The following is a 21,677-nucleotide window of genomic DNA, read 5'->3' on the forward strand; positions in this document are numbered from 1 at the left end:
GAAGTTACTCTATAGAAAGACATATATCAAAAACTCTGGAATTTTTTACAATTTTTAATTAAAAAATTTTTTTAATATAATCTATTGTCAAGTTAGATGACAAAAAAGTGTGTACAGTGTGCTTTTGGTTTTGGGGGTAGATTCCCGTGGTTCATTGTTTACATACGACACCCACTGCTCATCCCAGCAAGTGCCCTCTGCAATGCCCATCACGCATTTTCCCCTCTCCCCCTTGAGTTGAAACTTAGAAATTTCAAGAATACCTACATCAATTTATTTCACTTATATCTTCCTTTTTACATATACACAGAATGGATGTATAATCAAAAGCTACACCTAAATAAGTCTAAGATAGTGCTTGTAATAAGTATATTAGAGAAAGTCCTCACTGGAAAGTGTCCTAGTTTAGCTAACGGAGTTTTTTTTTTCCTTCTTAATTGCACATAAAAAAATGGTGTATCTTATAACTGCTGACATCTTAGATACAACAAAATATATCTCCTGTTTTGTACTCCTTAGTCCTCTCAATTTGATTTCTTGCTGAGTCACGTCGTTTTATCTTGTAATGTGGCTCAGATGTGCTCTTTATTCTCTACGCCCGCCACTGCCCTCTAAATCCAGGTCCTCAAAACTAGATTGCAGCTGGAACCACCTAATTGGATTTTTCTACCTTTAGCCTCTCCTGCTTCACATAAATACCACTTAATAATGCCTGACTAATCTTCCTAATGCATCATTTATTTATTGACTTATTCCACAGAGGCTTATTATATGCAAGGTGCCATTCTTTCTTTCTTTCTATCCTTGTTCCCTAGAAACCTCTAGTGGATTTTTTTTTTTTTTCCGTCACTTCAAGACCAAACTCCTCTCCCTGCTTCTCTGTGCCTTCTACCACCTGGCAGCATTTTTCTTAAGTGACTTTGTTTACACCTTCAGTTATTTAAGCCCTGTTTCCAATATACAGAGCATGCTTCTTTAGCCTCTGGGTCTTTGCTCAGATTGTTTCCTCTAAGTGGAATGTTATCTTTCCTCCTCATTGCCTGTCTACATTTTATCTTTCTTTTAAGGACCAATTAAGATTTCAGCTCCCCCATGAACTCCTGTCTAATTATTCTAAATCTGCACTGCCTAATATGGTAGCCACTAGGCCCATGTGGCTACTGAATACTTGAAATAAGGCTAGTCTGGGGGCACCTGGGTGGCTCAGTCGGTTAAGAGTCAGACTTCATCTCAGGTCATGATCTCACAGTTGGTGGGTTCGAGCCCCGGATTCGACTCTGTGCTGACAGCTCAGAGCCTGGAGCCTGCTTCAGATTCTGAGTCTCCCTCTCTCTCTGCCCCTCCCCACTCATGCACTCGTGTTCGATCTCTCTCTCTCTCTCTCTCTCTCTCTCTCTCAGAAATAAATAAACATTAAAAAAAAAAGAAATAAGGCTGGTCTGAACTGAGATGTATTGTAAGTATCAAATGTACAACTGAACTTTGACAACTTAGGAGGGAAAAATGTAAACATCTTGATGATAATTTTTATAGCAATTACATGTTGAAGTGATAATTTGGGGTTACACAGAATATATTGTTAAAATTAATCTCACCTATTTCATTTTCTAATATTTCTAATCTTAGGTGTGTGTCTCATGTTTTGTAGCTTGTATTACATTTCTGTTGGACATGCTACTCTAATCTATATTCATTTGTCTTAAAATTTAACCATAAGTTCTTGATTTCAAGGTTGAGGTTTATGCAATACTTTTTATCTCTCAAATTGCCTAACATGAGGCACACATAGCATACTCATGCTAAGGGAGTTTTCGATCTAGTTCGGAAGACTTATTTTATGAAATTTTTAGCCGTATTGGTCCCTCTATGCATCATTACTGGACAGTGCTTTCTTATTTTACATATGAAGATGGAAATTATAAGGACTAAAGTACCATGATAAGCTGAGGGTCTTTACACTTGAGTGAAGAATTTCATCTGTAATACCTATGGAAAGATAATGTCATATTTCCTGAGCAGAGTTACATTTATTAGCTAAATGTAATTAAAACAAACTACTCTGTAAGAAAATGACTGAACTTGTGCATAACAAATCAGAAAAAAGATCATCGTATCCAATTGGAAAAATGTATCACATCTTCCTTTAATGAGTGGCGGTACTATTCAGTTCATCTCAGTATTGGCATATCTTTGATGAGTTTTTGGTTTATAACTCTTCCCCGGCAGCTACTGGATATAAAAGTTAAAAAGAAAAGAATCAAGGGCAAAATGAAATAACATATATGAAAGTACTCACCTGAATGCTTAAAATGGTATACATTGCTCTCTAGAAGTGTTTCCATTCCCTCTTAAATGAAGGCAAAATCCCTTGGTCTATGACATTGTAGTTAGCTGTGTTACAAAGAAAAATTTTCTATTTTAAAAAACAATATATGTCATATGATAGCTAATTCTAAAGGATATACCTAAAGAAAAAATAAAAAGAAGAACTAATCTGCTATCTCCCCCTCCCTAAGGGATTCCAGGTGGTCTGTGAAACATTCCAGTCAGATCCCATCTCTCCCAAGGCCACCATTTCAGGCTGCCACCGTGGAAACTCCTTTGATGGAAGCCTGTCCTCCCAAACTTCCCAGGAAAGAGGCCCATCACATTCCAGGTACGTAATTGCAATGTTCGGGACAAAAATATTTCCCTGGTCACTCAAAGTTAGATATACATATTTAGCTACTTGCATGGTCTCTGTTCCTTAGAAAGTGTCAGTGCATGATATGTGTATTCTTGGTCATAGTATAATTAGATTAATAATTCCAGAAATGTGCTATGAATGATTCTCATTTAAACAAACTTGGGTGGAAGTGGGCAGACATCTGATAATGAGATGTCTGAATTAGATTATATTTTAAATTTTTAAATGCAGAACCTCAAATTATGCTATCAAGTACCATGCTGCAGGGATGTGACAAGATCCACTAATTTAATGTGTAAAAATACTTTATCTGATCCTTGCATTAAAATGGATGCTTTTAAAGTATGCATAGAGAATTGAAAAGGCTGTTCTTTGTAAAGGCTACAACACCACGCTCCTTAGCTTGTGTGTGTGGTAAATTTGCTTAAAAATGCCTTCCCTTGAGACAAACATTAAGCCACTTCTTCCTGTTCCCCATTGAAATGGTGGAAGACTGAATTTATGAGGTTTGCTTTGAACCCAACTAGAAACCACACTTAACTGCCAGGAGTCCCTGAGACTGTATCTCTACACTTGAACTTGACGTGTAATTTACATGCCATAAAATTCACTTATTTGAAGTATACAATTAAATGACTTTTAGCAGATTTATAGAACTGTGCAGCTACTCCCAGAATCCAATTTCAGAACATTTCTATCACCCAAAAATATCCCTTATACCCATTTCAGTCTCTCCCAGATGATCGCCCTGCTCCAGATAATCACTTAATGTATCTTCTGTCTATATAGTTGAATTTAATGGAATTTTCAAATACATTGAGTTATACCATATATGATCTTCTACATCTGGCTTCTCTCACTTAGCATAATACTGTAGAGGCTTATCTACATTACAGCATGCACAAGTTGTTCCCTCCTTTTTACTGCTAAATAGTATTCTATTGTATGGATATATCACATTTGAGTTATATACCAGTAGATGAATACTTGGGTTGTTTTGACTTTTTGTTTATTATGAATAATGTTGCTATGAACAGTTACATACAAATTTTTGGGCAGGCATATGTTTTCAGTTCTGGTATCCTAAGTAGATACCTATGTGTAAAATGGCTGGGTGGTATGGCAAATTTATGTTTAATTTTTTAAGAAACTGCCAAACTCTTTTCCAAAATGGCTGCACCATTTTATGTTCCCATACGAAACGCATGAGGGATCATTGTTTCTCTATATCCTTGGCAGCACTGTCTCTTTTACTGTAGCCATCCTAGTGGGTGTAAAGTGAGATCTGATTGTGATTTTAGTTCATATTTTCCCTAATGACTAATTATGTGAAGGTGCTTATTAGCTATTTGAATATCTTTTGTGGTGAAATGTCTGTTCAACCCTCTTGCCCACATGTTAACTGGGTTGTTCATCTCCTTATGATTGAATTGTAGGAGTTTTTTAATATATTCTGGATGAAAGTCCTTTCATCCATGGACTTATCCACAGATATTTCCTTTCAGTTTTATCTTACCTTTTCATTTGGTAATTTTTAAATGATCTACCTCCTTCTGGCACCAGAACCAGGCTACATGGGTATAGCATTTTTTAAAGATTTCTTAGAATTGTTGAAAGCATGAAGTTATATGAATAGAATTGCTTTTTAACCCAAATACTACTATATTGTGCTTTTAAAAAATAATATGCAATGAGTTTATCTTTGTGTCTTTATTTTGGACTTTAAAATAGGCACTTTAAAAGTGTCCTAGTTGAATGATCTTTTGCTGGTTGAGAATATGAATGTGACAGTAACATTAGTTGTGTAAGCAGAGATTGTATTTTTTCATAGGATTTACTGTACTAGGTCATTAGTGATAATGGGTACTTAAAATCATATAATTTTTTTCTTTACTTATTTATTTTTTCTTTATCAATATATGAAATTCATTGTCAAATTGGTTTCCATACAACACCCAGTGCTCATCCCAAAAGGTGCCCTCCTCAATACCCATCACCCACCCTCCCCTCCCTCCCACCCCCATCAACCCTCAGTTTGTTCTCAGTTTTTAAGAGTCTCTTATGCTTTGGCTCTCTCCCACTCTAACCTCTTTTTTTTTTCCTTCCCCTCCCCCATGGGTTTCTGTTAAGTTTCTCAGGATCCACATAAGAGTGAAAACATATGGTATCTGTCTTTCTCTGTATGGCTTATTTCACTTAGTATCACACTCTCCAGTTCCATCCACGTTGCTACAAAGGGCCATATTTCGTTCTTTCTCATTGCCATATAGTACTCCATTGTGTATATAATACTTATTTATTTTGAGAGAGAGAGTGGGGAGGGACACACACACAGAGAGAGAGAGAGAGAGAGAGAGAGAGAGAGAGAGAGAATCCCAAGCAGGGGTTGGGCTCAAACCCATAAACAGTGAGATCATGACCTGAGCAGAAATCATCAGTTGGACACTTAACTGACTGGGCCACCCAGGTGCCCCTAAAATCATATCATTTTTTCTGTGGAAGAGCCCTGTGAAGATAACCAACTCCATCCTGACAACATTTTCACCACCTAAACACTTTCAGCAATGAGGAATTTTGTACTCTTGAATGAAGTTCATTTCATTTTTAGATAGCTCTATTTAGTGTCATGTCCTTCTTATATTTGACCAAAGTTTGCTTTTCTGTAATTTCTGACTATGGTTCTTATATTAGTTTTCTACTGCTGTGTAACAAATTACAACAATTTACTGGCTTAAAACAACTTACATTTATTATTTCACTATTTCTGTATGTCAGAAATATAAACACAATTAAGCTGGGTTCTCTGCTCTCAGGTCTGACCAGGTTAAAATCCAGATGTCAGGATTGAATGTGGTGTCATCACAGGCTCAACCAGGGAAAGATCATATACAAGCTGCCTCAGGTTCTTGGCCAAAGATTGAGCTTCCTGTTTTCCTGTTGACAATTGTCTGGGGCCTACTCTCAACTTCTAGATGCTGCCCACAGTTCACTGCCATGTGGCCCTCTCCATAGTTACCTTACAACAGGGCAGAGAAATTCTAATTACAGCCTACGACTACAGAAACTTTATAATATAACGTAATCACAGGCGTGACATCTCATCACCTTTCTGATATTCTGTTGGTTATAAGAAAGGCACAGATCTACCTACACTCAGGAGAAGAGGATTATAGAGGGTGTGACAACCATCAGATGGGAATCAGGAGTGGCTCCCCTAAGTGTGTTTACCACAGTCCTTTTAAAGATGTAGAGACCCTTCCCGTATTAATTTTCCACTTATTCAAAAGTCGCTATTATGAATCTCACACACACACACACACACACACACACACACACACACACACCAAGGCTTCCATTTTATTTGATAACAACAATAACTCACTAACAAAGTTGTCAAGGGCATAATTAAATCAGATTTAGGGAAAAGGTAGTTGCTTTGGTTACAGACTTCATTTTAAGTATACAATATAATGATTCAACAATTCTATACATTTCTCAATGCTCAAGATAAATGTACTCTTAATCCCCTTCACCTATTTCATCCCTCCCCTACCCACCTCCCCTCTGGCAACTACCAGTTATCTGTATTTAAGAGTTTGGGTTTTTTGGTCTTTTTTTTCTTTGTTCATTTATTTTGTTTCTTAAATTCCAAATATGTGTGAAATGTGAAATCCTATATGGTATTTGTCTTTCTCTGACTTATTTCACTTAGCATTATACCTTCTAGTTCCATTCATGTTGTTCCAAGTGGCAAGATTTCATTATTCTTCATAGCTAATATTCCATCGTATATATATGCCACATCTTCTTTAATATCTTGGAAGCAATGGCTATTGTACAATGGCTGTACATTGTACAATGGTATTACAATGGCTATTGTAAATAATGCTGCAATAGACATAGGGATGCACATATCTTTTCAAATTAGTGTTTTCATTTTCTTTGGGTTAAATACTCGATATGGAATTACTGGATCCCTGTAATTCTATTTTTAATTTTTTGAGGAACCTTCATACTGTTTTCCACAATGGCTGTACCAATCTGCATTCCCACCAACAGAGCACAAGGGCTCATTTTTCCCCCACATCCTTGTCAACACTTGTTATTTCTTGTCTTTTTCACTTTAGCCATTAAGACAAATGTAAAGTGATTTCTCATTGTGGTTTTAATTTGCATTTCCCTTATGGTGAGTGATGTTGGGCATCTTTTCATGTGTTTATTAGCTATCTGTATGTCTTCTTTGGAAAATGTGTCTATATAGATACTTTGCTCATTTTTAATCAGATTAGGTTTTGGGGGGTATTGAGTTGTATACATTCTTTATACATTTTGGATATTAACGCTTTATTGTCTATATCATTTGCATATGTCTTCTTCCATTCTGTAGGTTGCCTTTTTGTTTTGCTAATGGTTTCCTTCTCTGTATAAAACCCTTTTACTTTGGTGAAGTCCCAACAGTTAAATTTTGCTTTTGCTTTCATTGCCTCAGGAGACATCTTCACAAATGTGATGGCCAGTGTCAGAGAAATTACTGCCTATGTTTTCTTCTAGGAATTTCATGACTTCAGGTCTCACGTTTAGGTTCCTAATCCATTTTGAGATTTTTTTTGTGTATGGTGTAAGGAAGTGGTCCAGTTTCATTCTTTTGCATGTAGATATCAGTTTTCCCTGCAGCATTTTTTAAAGAGACTGTCTTTTCCCCATTGTATATTCTTGCCTTTCATCATAGACTAATTAACCATGTAAGCATGGGTTTATTTCTGAGCTATTTTGTTCTGTTGATCTATTTATTTATTTTTGTGCCACTACTGTATTGTTTGTATTACTATAGCTTGGAAGGATATCTTGAAATCTGGGATTGTGATACCCCAGCTTTGTTCTTTTTCATGACTGCTTTGCTAGTTAGGGTCTTTTGTTTTTCCATAAAAATTTTAGGATTATTTTTTCTAGTTCTGTGAAAAATGGTGTTAGCATTTTGGTAGATATTGCATTACATTTGTAGATTTGTTTGGGTGATACACGTATTTCAACAGTATTTGTTCTTCCAATCCATATCTTGTAAGTATGTGTTAGACATAGGTTGTAGCAGCATCAAAGTTTTGTCCTTAAAGAGCTGACTTCTTTAAAGGTAGACAGATAATGGGGCGCCTGGGTGGCTCAGTCGGTTGAAGTTCTGACTTCGGCTCAGGTCATGATTTCGCGGTCTGTGAGTTCGAGCCCCGTGTCGGGCTCTGTGCTAACAGTGCAGAGCCTGGAGCCTGCTTCGGATTCTGTGTCTCCTTCTCTCTCTGACCCTCCCCCATTCATGCTCTGTCTCTGTCTGTCTCAAAAATAAATAAACGTAAAAAAAATAAAACTAAAAAAAAATAAAGGTAGACAGATAAAAGAGTAATTGAGTAAAATTACTTGTAGACTTCTTTAAGACTATGAAACAAAAGCAAAGTAAAAGGATGAGAGGTGGGTTCTTTTTCATTGAGACTTGAATGATATAAAAGAGACAATCTCAGGAAGATCTGAGAAGAGCAATGTAGGCAGAAGGAACACATCCAAAGGTTCTGAAATGGTAATAAACTCAGCATGTTTTGGGAACATCAATAAGGCAGTGTGAACAGGCAGTAGCACTGAGCAAGAGGGTACAACGCAGGTCAGAGAGGTTGTGAGGGGTCTGATCACATGGGAGCCAAAAGGCCATGTTAGGAAGTTTGGTTCTGTTCCAGGCGTGATGAAAAAACACTGGAGTTGTTGGAACAGTGGAGTGACATTAACCAAATTGCATGTTTTAAAGATCATTTCAGAGAGTTCATGGAAAATAGACTTGGGAGGCAAAAGTGGACCCAGAGACTAGTTAGGGGACTGTTGCAATGGCCCAGGTGAGATAGTATATGCCTTGGTCAAGGTGGTAGTAGTATAGCTGGAAAGGCTGAGATGAGACTGAAACTGGGATTCAGTTACAGGGTAAAGCTGACATGACTGGATTTGGGGAGTGAGAAAAAGAAAGGAGTCAAGCATAACTGAAGATTTTGGCTTGAGCAGTTGCATGAATGGTGATTAAATTTGTGAGATAAGGAAAGCGGATAAAAAGTTTATATAAAAATACTTGAATCTTCTTACTTCCGTGTATCTCCAAGGCCACCACCATCATTCAAGCCACTCATTTCCCTGTGCCTGGAGTACTTCATTAGCCTACTGATTCACCTCCTGTGATTCAATCTTGCCACCATCCAATATAGAACATACAGAGTAAAAATAAAAAAACAAACCATGACACTTCTACTCTTGAATTCTTTTAATGCTATCCGTTGCTATCAAGATAAAATTCAAAATCCTTGAGGTACCCCTCAAGCCCTGCGCATCATTTGGCTGCTGTCCAGTTCTCTAGTGTGACATTATACTGCTACCCACACCTCAGTGACTAAACTTCAACCTTTTTTTAGACTTTCAAACTTCCCCTTAGCTCTGAGATTTGGAGTATGTTATTCCATCTGTCTGCATCGTTCTTCCATCTATCTTCACTTAACCAATTCCTCTTCCTTTAAGACTCAATCTAAATATGATTTCTTTACTCCCTAGAGAGGCTTTGGCAGATGTTTAACACTTTCACAGAACTCCATGTTTTCTATTACAGCATGAGTAGCAAACATGATATAAATAGTTGTGTGACAATTTGTCTAATAGTTATCTCCTCCACTAGACTGTAAAATTCACACACAAGAGAAAAGACCAAGTCTCTTCCACTCCTTCCTCTCTTTAGTACCTGGTACATGACCTTCAGTGAAGTGTACTGAATAAGTGAAAGAGCTTAATTTTTATAACATCCATGAAAAGACCTTATTCCTCTTTTAAAGATGAGGAACTGAAGCAAAAAAAGATTAAATGGTTCCCCCAAGGACATACACAGGAATTGGAAAAGCTAGATTTGGGCCCATTCTAACCAACTCCATGGTCCACAATCTTCTCTCTTACCTCATAAAGAGGTAGGTCTAAACCTTTCCATATATTTTCTTTGGCTTCTCTTCCATGGCCTTCTAATTTGTCCTTTATTTCTACTAACTCAGAAATTAGTAAATATAGGACCAGATATGTGATTTTCATATGTCTGCATCTTTTATAGACTTACCAAGAAACCCCATTGGAGTTAAACCAGTGTATCAGTTATCTGTTGTTGCACAACAAATTACTCTGAGGTTGAGTGACTTAAAACAGCAAACATATATTATCTCACAGTTTCTGAGGGTTATATATCCAGACCACCAGTTTTGCTGCAGTCTTTTTTGGCTCAGAGTCTCTTATGAGGTTACATTTAAGATGTTGTCTGGGACTGCAGTCATCTGAAGGCATGATTGAATTGGAGGATATGCTTCTAAGATCACTCTGGTGGCTTTTGCCCAGATGCCTCAGATTCAGATGCCCCTACATAAGGCTGTTCACAAAATGGCAGATGACTTGGCACAAAATGAATGGTGTGTGTGTGTGTGTGTGTGTGTGTGTGTGTGTGAGAGAGAGAGAGAGAGAGAGAGAGAGAGAGAGAGAGCGAGCTGGGGGCGGGGGGTGGAGAAAGGTCTTTTATAACTAATTTCAGGAGTAATATACCACTATTTCTGTCATATTCGCACAGACCAACAGAACATATTTTAGAAAAAAATTGTACAAAGCATGATCAATGGAGAGATCTTAGAATCTGCTACCATAGTTTGCCTCTGGTCCCTAGTGATTTCCACCTCTTCCACATGCAAAAAAATTTGCTCTCACCAAGATTGCCAAAATCTCATCCAATTACAAGATCAAGTCAAAGTCCAGATCTCATCATCAAAATCAGATCTAGTTGCAAATAAGGTACCTCATGTGTATGATTTAAGCCAATTCCTTAATTATAGTTCTTTTCAATCCATGCATCTGTGAACTAAAGAGATAAGTTATCTGTACCTAAAACACCCAAATACAATGGTGGAATAGGCACATGATAACTGTTGTGAACATGCCTATTCAAAAGGAGAACATAGGAGGCACTGGTCCATAGCAAGTCTGTAATCAAGCTGGACAAATATTGGAAAATTCTTGATTAGATCTTAGTCCTATTCTTGCCCATGGCTCTTAGCTCCACCCTCTGGGCTATTGATTCCATGCTCTAGGTCAACTTTCACTTTTTTAAGAAAGATAGATGTGTTTATAGCTGAGTAGTTTTCTCAGCTTGGTTCCTGCCAGTAAAATTTGGGGGGTATAAAGCCTCTTTTAATTCTATACTGCTTTGGCAGTGTTTTTGTTACATAAAATTCTTTAAAAACTTTGGCAGTCCAAAGTGAATCTTATTGGGCCCCAGTAGAATAGACAAGTCTCTTTAAGGTAATCCTTTCTCTAACTTGGAAAAGGTTGAAAAACAACACCCTTAAGTTTCTTTGAAACCCCCCCCCCTACTTTTTTTACATGTGAATCACACTTTCAAAACCTTGAGTTGGCCTTTTGTCTCATGGAATAATATTGGGAGGCAAGACCTTAGATCATTCTGAAGGCCTAAAAAGATTTTACAGCTTCGCCCTTGACTTTATCTTTAGACCATGTTTTTCCAGAAATGCCCTAGATTAGATGTTTGCTCAGAAGTCATTTCTTAATTTTAGCATTACTTCCCATCTGGAGAGGCTGAACGTTTTCAGAATCATCAAGTCCTCGGTCTTTAGTCTTTAACAGTTCTTCAGTTAGGTCATATCTTTCAATCTTCTATAAGCAGCAAGAAGACATCAGAAGACACCTTCAACACTTTATTTGGAAGTTTTAATTAGATCATCTATGCTCTTAAGCCTGTTTCTTTAACTTTCCACAACACAGCAGGCAGCTTTTGCCACTATATAACAAGGATCCTTCTTCTTCCTCTTTTCAATGTCATGTTCCTTACTTCCCTTTAAGCCCTTAAAGGGCTCCAACAGACTCCTTAAAGTTCAGGATTTCCAGTAGTAATTTGTGCAAGGCAATTTATGCTTTTATTTTTTAACACACTCTTCAAAGCCTTTACAGTCTCTGCTACTGCCTGATCCCAAAACCATTTCCAAAATTTAGGATGTTATCTTGGTATTCAAGTCTGTATTCTCTATCAATTGCTTTATAACAAATTACCCCAATTTCTCAATAGCTTAAAACAAAAAAACATTTATCATCTGACATAGTTTCTGAGGGTCATGAATCCAGAAAGAGCTTAGCTAAGGGGTTGCAGCTCAGGGTCTGTCAAGATTTTGCCTAGGGCTGCTATCATCCAGAAGTTCGACTGGATTTGAGAGTCTGCTTTCAAGATCACTCAGATGGCTGTTGACTAGAAGCTTCAGTTCTGCAGCATCTGGACCTCTCCATAGGGCTGCTCATGACATGCTAGCTAGCTTCCCTGAAAACAAATTATCGCATAAAGAGAGGGAACAACCAAGATCAGTGCTTCGGTGTCTTTCAACCTAATCTCTAAAGTGACATGCCGTCATTTCTATATGCTGTGGATCATGCCAACACTGGTATAGAGAAGGGACCACAGGAGGGTGTGAATACCAAGAAGCAGGAATCATCGGAGCCTATTTTGGAGGCTGGCTACAACAATGATGATGATAATGTTACCATAATTTTATAGGTAATTATTACAACTATATCTGTACATTTTCTTCATTATTGAGTATTCTCATATTCCTCCTTCACTAATTCTGTTCTACACAATTTCCAAAAAGGTTAAGTGTAAGTAATTTCTTACCTCAAATACTTTGGCCTGACTTTTAAAAATTATTAAAAACAATATCAGGGTGAAATCTTGAGGTCTTAAAATATCTAGGAGCTTACATTTCTTACATATTTTTTTCAGCCATGGTATGCATTAGAAATTTGCAAATATAAATAGCATGTGATATTTCTTTGACAAACTGCAAAGTTCAAGGTTTCCTGTTTGTGGAAGAATGTTGTTTTTTCCATTCTCTGAGATTACCACACTCAAGCATCTATATGCATATGCATTTCTTGACGCATACACACAGTCACCCACAGCACACCCACACTCACATATGTGAATTAGACATGAATCAGTGGTACTTTAAAAGAATGAATTAGGTCTTCTCTCTGCCTAACTGCAGTGGCTGGTTACCATGGAAATGATGCATAAGGTAGACCTTTCAGAAAATGCTAATGTTAATATGTCTTTGTTGGAAGAGTTCATGTATTAATCAGAAATGAAGAGAACTTTAATAATAAAGCAATGCAAATAGCTTAGAAACAAAAGCTGTCTGCTCGGATCAAACAAATACAATTCATCATCTCTTTTGCCCTGACCTTGATAGAACAGAACATCACTCTTCCCTGAACTCTGCAATCAGTGAGCAGGTAGCTAGTTTTTTTTTTTTTTTAAAATCAATGTGAGATTTCATCTTCAATTACCATATGCACAGACTTAATTTCTGCTTTGTTAAATACTGTATACAGTCAAAACTGATTTCTACAATTCTCTGCCTCCACAGATTATTATTTCCAGAGTGTTTTTCTGCCTTGGATGTTCTCTACTAGCATCCCCCAACTCTAATTAATAATAACTTGATTTCCTGAAGCCATAGTTACACGGAATATATATAAAAGAAATTCTTAGCTTTTTGACAGCCTTTTTTGATCATAGTGTATTATTTATTTTATGCATATAAAAGAATTATATGCTAATTATAGAAAAAATTTAAAGGTATAAAAAAAATTTTAAGTAAATATCATCGATGAGCTCATAGCAATATTTAAACACCATTAATTTTTTGTATGTATAATTCTCTTTGTTATTTTTATAGCATTCTCTTTGTTTATTATATAGCATTTAGAATAAAAGTTGTTTTCATACTTTTATAAAATCTTCATTTTTTTCTACAAAATAACTTACAGAACAATAGAATATTAGTTAGTAAGAACATTTCCACCATATCACACAATGATAGCCCCCAAACCATCTTTTTCCAGTTATGTAAGTTTTTCTCTCATGTATTAATTAGATTGCTAATTAAAATGACTTTTACTGGTTGTTTAGTGACAAGACGATTGTCTGATAATGCTGTCATAAGTGAAATTAAACATTTATTGATGATTCTTGCTTTTTATTGACTACTCACTCCAGTATAGCTCACACTTTAAGACAAATAAACTCGTGCTTGAATAACACCTCAAATGAAGGTACTTTGGATTATAAATATTTGCTACAGAATGTTCCTCATTGTTGTTTCAAATGGAGTCTCTTTAAATGTTAAGCAATTGAGATGTGAATTTACTTAACAAATTTTTATTGCCTTAAAGACTCATTTTCAGTCTCAGATCACAGCCTTGTTGGTGGACTCTTGCTGTCATGCAGTCCATCCTTAGCTGAACTGACATGATTTGTCAGGAAGTAGTTAATGACCATGGGACTCCACGGTATAGTTAATAATTACTTTCATCAAATAAATATTGTAGGTAGAGAAAGACATAAATTTAGTCATCTGGCACCCTTAGGGACAAAACTGTCAACATATCATTCCAGTTAGTGTTTCCATATAGGAATTGTTTTGGATGTTGGCCTATCAGTACAAAAGTCATGCATTGCATGTTTCTCTAGGGCAATTGTCCTCTAAGCTTGTTAAGAGTGTTTAAGAATTGCCTGGAGATATTATCTAAAATGAAGATTCCTGAGCTCAATCTCCAGCAATTCTGGATTAGTAAATCTGGGGTAGGACCTGGGAATGTGCATTTCTAACAACCTTTCTTCTCCCTATCCACTTGGGATTCTCAGAGAAGTTGCCCACTGACACTTCAGTATATGGAACACTGCTCCAGGAATTTGAAATAATTTTTGGAGCTGCCTAATCTCATTTACAGAGTAGAAACATTTGGGGACAGTGAGGTATGGGGCAAGAAGTAAAGGGTAAATATAGCTAGTCCAATGGGGGAAAATAATTCTGTTGAACTAGTAATATCTCCCTTAATCACAGCAACCTAGCCAAGGAAACAATAGTTTTCACAGGCTTTTATAATAAGCCCAATCATTGTCACAAATGCTTGAAGACCTAGAATTACCCAGCTGGTTGCCAGCCAGCCTCATACTTTGTCTTTTCCTTATAAATCCAAGACTATAGCATTGGGGAGAAACTTCTATTCTTCTAGGTATAAAGGACAGGCTGAGAGGAGTGGGCTAATCCATGCTTTTTTAAGAAAGAGAAGTGGAGGTGAGGAGTGGCAGGAAAAACATTGAAAGCCTCTTAAGAAAATGGTAGAAATGAGAATCAAGGTTGTTTCTTTCCCTCAAACTGAGCTTGAGGACGTAATCAGTCCTCCTGTAATCTCATTAAGAAACAAGTGGCACACTGGTTAATTTGAGAAAAGATTACAGCACGAGTTATCTACAAAGGTTGGACAGGATGTAGGGAGGCCACAAGTCCATGCCCATACTCCAGAAAGACAATCGGCTCTGGGCCCAGAGGGGCAACAGAGGGAGCAGTTGTGGAGGGAGTGAGTAACAAGAGCTGTGACCACCAATAGCCTAGGTCAGCCCAACGTCACAGAGCCAGCCCTAGGCTAACCTCTGGGAGGAAGGGGTCTTGGGGAAGATGCCATTGTCCTTCTGCTTTCCTTCTCCTGTGAGAGCTTCCTTTTGTCAAATTCAGTCAGGAGCCAGAGGTTGGGGACCTGTTGGTAGAGTGTGTACAGATCAAACTTCCAGGACAGGGAGGTAGAGAAGGATGGACAGTGAATGGGGTTGGAAGTAGGGGCTGAAAGCAAATAAAAGTAAAAGATTTCCTGACAGAGATGGGAACCTTGATTTTGAATCTAGCCCACAGGCTTCTTGTGAAAACTTGGCAACTCATAAAATTCTGAGACTCAGTCTTTTTATTAAAATGATTATATAATGAAAAGTTAGATGACAAAAAACTTTGAAAGGACAGACATAACACATCATCTGGGAGATAATGAGACTAATTTATGCAAAAAACATATATACCTATACGTACATATACACATATATAAGTACAAATATACTTGTACTTATATTTGTTATGTATAAATGTATGATGTTATACATAAGTATATGTGTATATAATATATAATTTATATAAAATGTATTATATATGGTGTATATTTAGATCTACTTATATATAGAGATATGAATAGTGGATTTTTATTTCACTTTGATAAAATCCAAGATCTTAGCTAATGTTCTCTAAAGAAACATGGAGAAAGGAACACAACACCTAAGTGTTCTGTTTTATGTCTTTTCACAAGTGAATACAGTAATTACCATGCAGATAAAATAGAACATTATAAGCACCCTAGCCTGTCACATCATATAACATTTAAATAGTATTTGGTAAATACATGTCAGCATTTATTTGCCCTTCTCCCTTGGCTGACTTTCAGGATGTTCTCTAGTGTTTTACTATAACAGAATTGCTGCCATAAACAGTTGTGTACTGTCTCCTTGTGTACATGGGCAAGAGATTCCCTACGATAAAGTTTCCCTCAGGAATGGAATATCTGGATCTTAGGATAATGACAATTAAAATTTACTAGATATCAACTAATTGCACTCTGTGTTAGCCAGCAGTGATAGTGTTTCTTAGTCACACCCCCCACCAATACTTCCCATCTTCAGGCTTCTGTATTCTCACAAATCTGATGGATTCTGATTGTCACTAAGCCTGTTCCCTTGATTATTAATGAATGGAGTACCTCTCTCTGTTTAGTCTCTCTTTAGGTTTCCTTTTTGGTGAAATTTCCTTCCATACCCTTTGCACATTTGACCTGTGTGTCTTTCTTCCTGATTTGTGAGCATTCTTTATCAGTGAGAATAGTAATTCTTTCCAGACTAGTATGTTGTAATCATCTTTTATACTTTGTAAACTTTCACTTTATTTTTTAATAGAAATTTTAAATGTGAATATAGTCAAACATCAATATTCTTTTAAAGTAGCTTGGGCTGTTATCTTCTTTAGAAATCCTTTCATACCTTAGGTCATAAATATTTTTTCTCTTTCTTTTGTTTTGCTTTGTGTCTCAGTCCATGTCAAGTTGGCTTTTTTGTTTGTTTTTACTATGGTGGTATGAAATATGGGTATGTTTTTTTCCACATAAATAATTTTTCCCTCACCATTTCTTAAATAATACTTTTCCTGCAGATTTTAACTTAATCTCTGTTGAACATCAGATTTGCACATGTGTGAGGGTATGGTTTTGGGCTCTTAATTCTGTTGTATCATTCTGCCTGATTCAGTAACAAAATCTTATTAGTATAGCTCTTTTTATTATTATAGTTCTTTTATAATTTTTATTTTTGACTTTAAGAAACTGATCATAAATTTTATAGGTTTTTCTGCATCCATTGAGAAAATCATGTGGATGTGTTCTTCTGTAATCTTTTTAGGTGGTGACTTACTTTACTAGATTTTCTGATAATACACGATCCTTAAATTCCCAGGAAAAAACCAATGTGTACAATGCTGGGTATAGTTTGTTAACATTTTATGTATTTTTTACATCAGTGCTCATAAATGAGCACAGCTTATGATTTTCCTTGCCTATGCTGTACTTGTTTTGTTTCCCAGTACCAAGGTTATCTTGGCCTCATGAGAAGAATGTTTCCTTCTTTTCTGTCTTTGGAACACTTTGTATGAAAGTGGAGATACCTGTTTCCCTAATGATTAATGGAATTTGGCTGAAAACCTTCTGGGCTTGGTGAATTTTTAAAATAAATTTTGTTTCCCACAATTCAGCTTTTAAAGGTTGTGGGTCTATTGAGGTTTTTATTTCTTCTCAAATCAGTTTGGCTGGATAAATGTGTCTATCTAGGTATTCAAATTTTTAATCATAATGTTTATAATGTCTTCCCTTTTTCTAAAATCATCACTATGTCTAGGTATGTCTGCATTTTCAGTGATAGTATTTTGATCACACCTTTTACTATATTTCTTGTTTAATTTTTATTAGTTTTGTCAAGGAAATAACATTTGGTTTAGTTAATCCTATCTACCTTTGTTGTATATTTTATTAATACATGCTTCTATCTTATGTTCTTTTTTTCCCCTACTATTCAGGTTTTTATTATTTTTTAATCAGTTTAAACTTTTTAAAATATTTTTTAATGTAGATGCTTCTCTCATTATTTTTATATCCTTTGTCCTGGTAGAAGCATTTAAAGCTCTAAATATTCCTCTAATTCTGCATTAGCTATATCTCACAAGTTTTCATGTATAGAATCATTATTCCATGTAATATATTAAAAATTCTCATAATAACTTTTTATTTGACTCGGGTTATTTCAAAGTGTGTTTTTATTTTTATTTTTAAAAAATTTTTAAATGTTTATTATTTGAGAAAGAGACAGAGAGCAAGCAGGGAAGGGACAGAGAGAGAGGGAGACACAGAATCGTGGAACTCATGAACAGCGAGATCATGACCTGAAGTTGGATGCTTAGCCAACTGAACCCCTATTTTTACATTTAAGTCTTATTCTATCTTGATTTTATTTGGTGAATAAAATATGCCAATTTAAGACATGCTAAGTTATCGTTTTCTGAGTAAGTCAATTATGCCAATATTATTTTTTGACTAATGTATGCTTTGTACTAATGTAATGCATGACCTTTCTGATAGACTAGATTCTTATAAATATTTGAATCTTTTGTAACTCCATATTCTATACCACTGAACTCCTGTCTGTTCCTAAATCAGCACTACTTGGCTAAATATTATTGTTGTAAAACATACATTAGTATCTGACAACTTACACTCTTTATACTTCCTTTTAAATCTTTCTTGATTACACTCAACTTTGTAATCATTCAACCAGTTAAATTTCAGAACAGCTTTATTGATTTATAAAAGATGAATTCCTTTGGAATTTGGTTCAGAATTTATGACACTATGAGTTCTTATATAAGAAATACATATTTGGCCTTAGTCCCTGTTTCTGTCACTGAGCTCCTAAAACCCTTAGAATTTCCTGAATGATAAGAGCAACACAGGTAATATTTGTTGTTAATGAGGTGACAGTTGGACTGCACCTAAGACTGGGGCTGGTTGCCACGAGAACCAACCATGCGATTAGAGGGTTGAAACTTTCAGTTCTGCTCCTGACCTCCACGAAGGGGAGGAGTTTGAATCAGTTGCCAATGGCTAATGATTTAGTCAATTATGTCTTATGTAATGAAGCCTCCAAAAAATGCCCAAAAAGGACAGGGCTCACAGAGTTTCTGGACTGGTGAACACAGAGAGGTGCAGTGCACCCAGAGAGAACATGGATGTCCATGCCCCTTCCCCATACCTTGCCCTAAGCATCTCTTCTGTCTGGCTGTTCCTGAGTTGTATCCTTTTATAATAAATTGATAATCTAGTGAGTAAATGGGTTTCCTGAGTTCTGTGAGCCACTGTAGAAAATTAATTGAATCCAAATAGGGGATCATGGGAACTTCTGATTTAGAACCTGTAAATAAGAGGTATAGGCAACAATCTAGACTTGCAACTGGAATCTGAAGTTCAGGAGTGGGAGATGGGGGAGGGGGGCAGGTCATAGGATCCTCCAGTCTGTGGCCATTTGGTTACAAGCACAGGTGACACCGGGGCTTGTGACTGGTGTTGGAAGTAGAAGAGAGAGCAGTCGTGCAGGACTGAATTCTTAACCTGTGGAATCTGATACTATCTCTAGGTAAATAGGTGTCAGAATTCAGTCGACAGAGAATGGACCCAGTTGGTGTACAGAAAATTGTTTATGGGGTGGAAGCTCCTCCCCACCCCCCCCCATATACATTGAAATTGGGCTTAGAACACAAAAGAGAATTACATTAAACTAATAGATTGTTAGGGGCAGGGATGCAAATCTTTAAAATATTGAGAATTTATCCTAATAAGAACAGTTTGTCTCTGTTTACTAAGGCTTAAAAAAACAAAAAAACCCAGCTGCTCTACAGTATTGTTTGTGGTGGTCTCCAAGTGCCCTCATTTCCTTTATTATCATTCGGTTTTAGTAAGGGGGTGATATTTCAGGCTAAAATGTGATAGAGCTCGTGCAATCTTTCCTAGTTTACCCTGGTAGTGGTCGTTTTTTCAAGTCATATAGAATGATGATCAAATTTATATTGAAAGCTAGATATTTCCTACCTACTACTGATACCAGTTGGTATTAAATTGACATTTCTGTCCACTATATTTTGGAATAGATGTTTATTTTCAGCTTGTTGGGTCAAATTTTCTTTACATTTGAACATACTAAGTTATATTGTCAGTTTTATTCCTCATCATTTTCTCCTCAACCCTTGGCATTTACCTATTTGCTGTGATTTTGGATGGGTTTCTTTTTTTTCTTTCCATTTTCAAAATGTGTTTTGCTTGTATGTACAAAATCCTTTGATTTCTCCATCTCTGTCTTGAGCCCACTTCTAAAATTTATTAATTCATTCAAATAAATGGAGAGAGGCACTAATGAAGTAAACAGTATAATTTCAAGTTATGCTACATACTATGAAGCAAATTAGAACAAGGTAAAGAGGTGAATGGTGGCATAGGGAGGCCACTCTACATAGTGGTTGAAGAAGACCTCTCTGAGGGTATGACATTAGAACCGAGCCCAGGTAAAGCCTAGGCATTGAGGGTAGAAATTTCCACATGGAAAAAAACTCTGAAGCCAGCACAAGCTTGATGAATTCAAGAGTAGTAAGAAGGCCAATGTGGATGAAGCACAGTTACCAGATGTATCAGGATTGGTCCAATCAGAAGAGAGAAACCAAACAGTAATTTGAACAGGGCAAGTTTAATATAGGGAATTATTAAGTATATCAGGATTAGAGTATTGGAGTAGTGAGGGACTGGCTAATAAATAAGGAGAACTCTAAAGAATATAGGAATAGCATATATAATGGAGCAATCACCAGCTTTAGGCATCAGGCTAACACCAAGCAGAGACCTTTTTCTCCTCAGGATTGAGATTCTGACCCTCTTATGGAGGACAAAGTTATGCCTTACTGGATGGCAGAGAAATCACTATGGTACTGCACCAGGGGAACTTGTTGGAAATCTGCCCCCTGGAACTTGTCAGAAATCCAACTTTCTGGGTTTCTAGGGAATGCTGTTCATGGGAAGGTGTGTTAGTAGAGGCATTCTGCTACAGAACTTCTAAAGGGAAGGGCCGTGGTTGCTGTTGGCCGCTGGGTGCTACTGGCTATTGGACAATATAGGAGCTGAGCAAAGGAAAAGGTATGAGTGCTATAGAAGCTTGGTGCTAGAAAAAAATACCCATGCTGCAGGAGTTATGTGCCACTGCAGGAGCTTAGCACTAGACAGCCCATTACAGGAGACTGGTACTGGATAAGCTGTACACACATTGCAGGAATGTGCTGAGAAAGTACACCAGGGCTAGAAAGCAAAATTCTTTCTTCCTGCAGCAGCTTTTCCATTTCCTCTACTGGCAAAGCCAAAGGTCATGCCAGAAATCAATGGGAAAATATTTAAAGGGCCAGATCCATTTTCACAGAGCAAGAAAAAAGATGAATTTGGAGCAAAGAGGCAGCAAATAAATAATTGGTACAGCAGGGCAATCATGATAATGAGGTTGGATTCATACACACAGACAGATTATGCATGCCATGTTGACTACTATAAGAAATTTGCATTTTATTTTAAGGATGATTTGAAGATCTATTGGAAGGGTTTGAGGAGAGGAGAGGAGGAACTAGAGAAGAAGCAATGAGACTAGTAGGAAGTAATTACAATAAGCCTAATGTAAGATGTTGGTGTCTGTGGAGCTGATGAGAAGTGGTTGGAAGGAGAATCTATGGCGCTTTCTGATGGATTGAAAGCTGACATGCAGTTGATGCTCAAAGAGCATTCTAGCTCCCTAGAAAAAGGATGAACTCTAACATAACATATATGGGAACTTAGCTGATTGTAGAAAGCTTCTCTTTATATGACTGCCAACTCAGTTAAATAATTAGTATTGTAGTACCTTATTGTGGTTGAGTTTTAACTCATATTTAGTTTGCTACTT

The 21,677-nt window shown here is 36.7% G+C and overlaps 1 protein-coding gene across 9 annotated transcripts in view; it reads left to right on the top strand.

Moving 5' to 3' along the window:
• Positions 1-21,677, top strand: part of UNC80 (unc-80 homolog, NALCN channel complex subunit) — a 223,233-nt gene that overhangs the window by 21,026 nt on the left and 180,530 nt on the right. For all 9 annotated transcript variants that reach the window (XM_030326989.1, XM_032594509.1, XM_032594506.1 and 6 more), the window contains exon 7: positions 2,517-2,656. In XM_030326989.1, the coding sequence (XP_030182849.1) occupies positions 2,517-2,656 (140 nt within the window). The remainder of the gene's footprint in view (positions 1-2,516; positions 2,657-21,677) is intronic.

The sequence above is a fragment of the Lynx canadensis genome, chromosome C1 (assembly GCF_007474595.2).
Source record: "Lynx canadensis isolate LIC74 chromosome C1, mLynCan4.pri.v2, whole genome shotgun sequence".
NCBI lineage: Eukaryota > Metazoa > Chordata > Mammalia > Carnivora > Felidae > Lynx > Lynx canadensis.